Raw genomic sequence first — 4,691 nt, forward strand, 5'->3', positions numbered from 1 at the left:
TTCTGTATTTTGTAGGGGTGCTACCTGCCCCTTACCGGGTGGGGCCACCCCCTCATGGGCGGGGGTGGGGATTTTTTCCCCATAATCCGCCTCTGCCCATGCGGGGGTGGGGTACCCCGCCCCCCTCCTCCCCTCCTCGGCTCCCCCAAACTCAGCAGCGTCTGTTACAATAATGAATAAACCCAATCGAGTCCGCCGGCGTCTGCTACTTCCATGGCAAATGAGATCGAGAGAGTTAGATTGAGAGAGTTCGAGAGAGATAGAGTTTGGGAGTCTGGGTCTGGGATGAGAGAGTGAGAGTGGGAAAGAGAAAGGGATCCCAGGGGGGGGGGGCTTAGAGATGCTGGAGCGGGGCGGAGGATTTACAGAGCTGGGCTGAGCCCTTTTCGTCCCCCGCCTCCGCAACTCCCCTTTCATATGGGAGGGGGGCCCCGCCCCCCGTCTGTGCAGAGCAGATCCCCCGCCCCACCCAAGTGGGGGCTGAGCAAACTGGGCGGTGCAGCGGGTGGCGGCCACCCACCACCCACCCCTAATATTTTGTGATGAAGTTAGGCCACAAGCATGTAGAAACTTAACAAGAGCAAGAAGGGAAACCGAGCAAGCTAGCCATTGAGTTGACTAGTAAAATGGCTTCATTTACAATTGATTAGACAACACCAAAGGTAAATCATGTAGAAACTTAATTTGGCTGTATTGATTAGAAGCAATCATATCTGTGCATTACTTTATGGTTCTAAAGTGGATTCTTTTTTGGTTTGTTGGTTGGGCAATAGCCTATTTGGATTGCAATGGAATAGCTTCACTTGTGTTGATGTTTGAGCATGGAATGGAGTTGGGATGAAGATGAATTGTTTTGAAGTGTTGGGATTAAGTGATGGAGTTGTAGTGAGTTTGTAAAGTATGATGATGATGTTGGTTTAATAGACAAATTTGTGTATATTAAATATATTGGGTATATATGCCTCAAGCTTGAAGGACCATTGTATGGTTGTATAGTGGATGGATAGATTTTGTACATTGAATGTATTGTGTGAACTCGTGCTTATTCCTTTTGTGTTTGAGTGGATAAGTAGAGGAATGTATTGTGATTTTTTAGCTTATGTTAGACAAATTTTTATGATCATTTTTTGCTCATTCTCATACTTTATTGCTTTTAAAAAATTATTTTAGTATTTGCCGCAAACTCGCGGCAAATACTTTTTTTTGTCGGGAAAAGTTTTTCCCACCAAATGTTCTAGTGGGTAATATTAATACCCACCAATGCCTCACAATAATTGCTCGTATTCCCACAAGCACAAACGAAAATGGATGTCCTTTTACGATATACTTCATTGGCTCTTGCCGCTAGAAGTGTCATGGGAAAAAATAGGTATTGGCCACAATTTAAATCTTTTGTGGGATATAATACTTTTTCCGGCAAGTTTTATCCCACGAGCTTCCCACAACAAAATTGTGGGAAAATGATTTTTCCCACCAAAGGTCTACTTTTTGCCACAAAACTCATTCATGGGAAATTGCAGTTTCTGTTGTAGTACTAAATGGTTGATCAGGTACGTACTAGATGGTCTTAAAGTTTGCTTGAAGAGTTTGTAATGATATTCTTCCTACCACCCAATTGCTTAAAAGGAAAAGATTAGTAATAGATGAAAGTTGTCCTTTACGTCATAAGCAGGTGGAAAGTTGTCTTCATACTAATAATATTGTTTGTTGTGAACAAGTACAGGAGGTAGGGCTCAAGAGGTGTAATACCCCCAAAATAAAATTAGATCAAAAGAATTTCTTTAATTTTTTGATATATTGATCTAATATAAAAACATGGGAAATTCTATGAATTAAACTAGTTAGAATTTCATTTCAAGAGCAAAGTCAATTTATGATCCTTAAAGTACTAAATCCGAAACTTCGTGGATTAATTGAGATACTAAGGATCATAATTAGACAAAAAGACTTGCACCATTAGTTTAGTACGTTGAAACTTTTAGAAATTTATGGTGCAATAAAAAATTTTGTGATTTTTGGATACCAAGTGGGCCAATAGGAGTGTGCCACGTGTCACACAAAAATCTGCCAGCTCACCAGCCAAATCTCTAGTTTGTAACGCCATGGCTAGATTTTGTAAAAATGTGGAGGATGCTAGGATTTGGTGGCATTCATTTCTAGACTTTGTCGAACAATATGTCATTGATCTTGAAATGTCTATGCAATGGTACTCTTTTAATGTTTGTTGTTGAATGAAGTTGTTTTAGTGTTATATATATATATATAAAGAACTAACCTAGATTTAAATCTCAGAGTCAAATAATGGGGAAAAAAAAAAAACTTCACTTTTTAAGCAAGTACTTAATCGTGGATATGAACTAATTTTGATCACCATCAACATTTTCGCAACATGCCAAAAACAGGATGGAAGATTAAAACAAAGGATGGGGGAACAACTAATTGTTTAGTTCTTCATTATTGTTACTGTCTTTTGGCTTAAGATGGCAATGCCAATGTGAGTAGATTTCAAACGCCACGAATGTTCTCAGAATAGTCTCTATATGCATGAATGGCAGAACGAAGTCTTTTCATATTTCCAAACCAAGAAAAAAATAAATTAAAGAAAATCTGTAGAAAATAACTTGACCATATATGAGGATACCAGGACCTTCTAGTACTCTCTTACAAATTAGTCAATGGTAACGGCCAATATTATATATATGTGTATATATATATATATAAATATATATATATTTATATGTAAGTTGTGGGAGGAAAAAGGGCATCCATCATTCATAGGAAAAGAAAAGATCGAGGAATAAAATTACAAAGAAGATCAGAAATGAGTGAGACATTTTTTCTTGGTTGGGTTTGCTTGCTAATGTCTCTGCTGCAATGCACTGTAGAATCTCACGGCCCACCCAAGTCTTTCAACGTGATGGAATATGGTGCAATTGCAGATGGAGCCACAGACAACAGTGAGGTAGTCTATACGTATCATGACTTGGTTCTTAGTTCTTACATCGATCTGGTACTGCAAAAAGAATAATGCATGCTGCCTTTATGGCTTATTAATTTAATGGAGTTTTTCTATGTTTTTGTAAATTAGCCATTTCTGAAGGCATGGAAGGAAGCATGTGAATGGAAAGGAAGGGCAAGAGTTTTGGTCCCACAGGGAAAAATATTCATGGTGAACTCGATAATGTTTGAGGGTCCTTGCGAAGGGCATGAGATGGAATTTGTGATCAGTGGGACTCTCAAGGCTCCAACAGATCCATCCAAGTTCTTAACTGAGAATTGGATTAATTTCAGATACATTGATAATTTGACAGTGAGTGGCAGCGGCACCTTGGACGGCCAAGGAAAGGTGGCTTGGCCTTACAATGACTGCCGCAAGAATCCTCATTGTCCAGCTCTTCCTGTTGTAAGTTTTAATTTCTAGATTAACTTCGTTGTAGGAAGATATATATACACACATTCTGATTTGTTCATTATCTAGCTCAAAATCTGAGAATCTGTCATGATCTTCTTTATGAACAGACAATGAGATTCGATTTTGTCAGGAACGCACGAGTTCATCACTTAAGATCCATTGACAGCAAGAACGCCCATTTTATCATATTCGGATGTCAGGACATGAACATCAGTAATATCAACATATCAGCCCCCGGTGACAGCCCCAACACCGACGGGATAAAGATTGGAAACTCACAGCGCATCGGAATCGCACATTCGATTATCGGTACCGGCGATGACTGCATAGCCATGCTACCCGGAACCAGAGAGGTCAATATTTCCGATGTTGTTTGTGGACCTGGGCACGGAATAAGCATCGGGAGCCTCGGAAAATCCGGAGATGAAGATGTTTTGTCGGGTATTGTCGTAAAAAACTGCACCTTCCTGGGTACTTCAGATGGAGTGAGAATCAAAACATGGGCTAATCCAATGCTCAAGGACACTCAGGCTTTTAATTTTGTATATGAAGATATTTTCATGGATAATGTCGGCAATCCCATCATTATTGATCAACAATATTGCCCTGTCCCTCCTTGCAAGTTTGTGGTACGTAGTTATTTCAATCATCTCCTTTGCATTCACTCGATCTCCTCCAATAGTTAGGTAGAAAATGATCAACCGGCCGGGTAAGTATTAAGGTTAATTCAAGAATATATATATATACATATTGTTTGTAAAAGGTCATCAGGTCTGCTCTTCGATCTTGATTACAAATTTTTTTTTTTTTTTTTTAAATCATTGCTCTTGATCTTCATGTCCACGTACAGCCCTCTCGAGTGCAAATCAGCAATGTCACGTACAGAAACATCTGGGGAAGTTCTGGATCGAAAGTCGCAGTTACTCTCAGATGTAGCCAGACGAGACCATGCAATAACGTAGTGCTGGAAGATATCAATCTGTCTTACGGGAGGGGAAATGAAGGAAATGCAACTGCGTTGTGTTCTCACGTCAATGGACATGCCCTTGGCAAACAAAACCCTGCATCTTGCCTATAGTACTACATACTCGACCTGATCCTTGTAATCTTGGCTAACTCCTGTACGTGTGTATAATATATATGCATGTATGCATGGTTGTCAAGTTGTAGTACTTTTGTATTGGAGATCGAATATCTGCCTGTGTTTTTGCAGTAGTAGTACTAGTACGGCGTTTGGTCAGAAAATATTAATTAATGATTATATGCATGGCTGATTTGA

At 39.6% G+C, this 4,691-nt stretch overlaps 1 protein-coding gene across 1 annotated transcript; it reads left to right on the plus strand.

Annotated features, from left to right (window-relative positions):
• The first annotated feature begins 2,821 nt into the window (after nucleotides 1-2,821).
• LOC108994312 (exopolygalacturonase-like) lies at nucleotides 2,822-4,490 on the plus strand. Its single transcript, XM_018969451.2, has 4 exons — nucleotides 2,822-2,962; nucleotides 3,089-3,403; nucleotides 3,520-4,041; nucleotides 4,263-4,490. The coding sequence occupies exons 1-4, from the start codon at nucleotides 2,822-2,824 to the stop codon at nucleotides 4,488-4,490; spliced, it is 1,206 nt and encodes a 401-aa protein (XP_018824996.1).
• Nucleotides 4,491-4,691: the final 201 nt, after the last annotated feature.

Source organism: Juglans regia, chromosome 9, assembly GCF_001411555.2.
Source record: "Juglans regia cultivar Chandler chromosome 9, Walnut 2.0, whole genome shotgun sequence".
NCBI lineage: Eukaryota > Viridiplantae > Streptophyta > Magnoliopsida > Fagales > Juglandaceae > Juglans > Juglans regia.

What these genes read in the sequence shown, in the direction of transcription:
- LOC108994312 (XM_018969451.2), top strand. Translation starts at nt 2,822, where the DNA reads ATGAGTGAGACATTTTTTCTTGGTTGGGTTTGCTTGCTAATGTCTCTG. An exon ending in GAGCCACAGACAACAGTGAG is followed by an intron (nt 2,963 to 3,088) that starts GTAGTCTATACG and finishes TTTGTAAATTAG; the next exon opens with CCATTTCTGAAGGCATGGAA. An exon ending in ATTGTCCAGCTCTTCCTGTT is followed by an intron (nt 3,404 to 3,519) that starts GTAAGTTTTAAT and finishes CTTTATGAACAG; the next exon opens with ACAATGAGATTCGATTTTGT.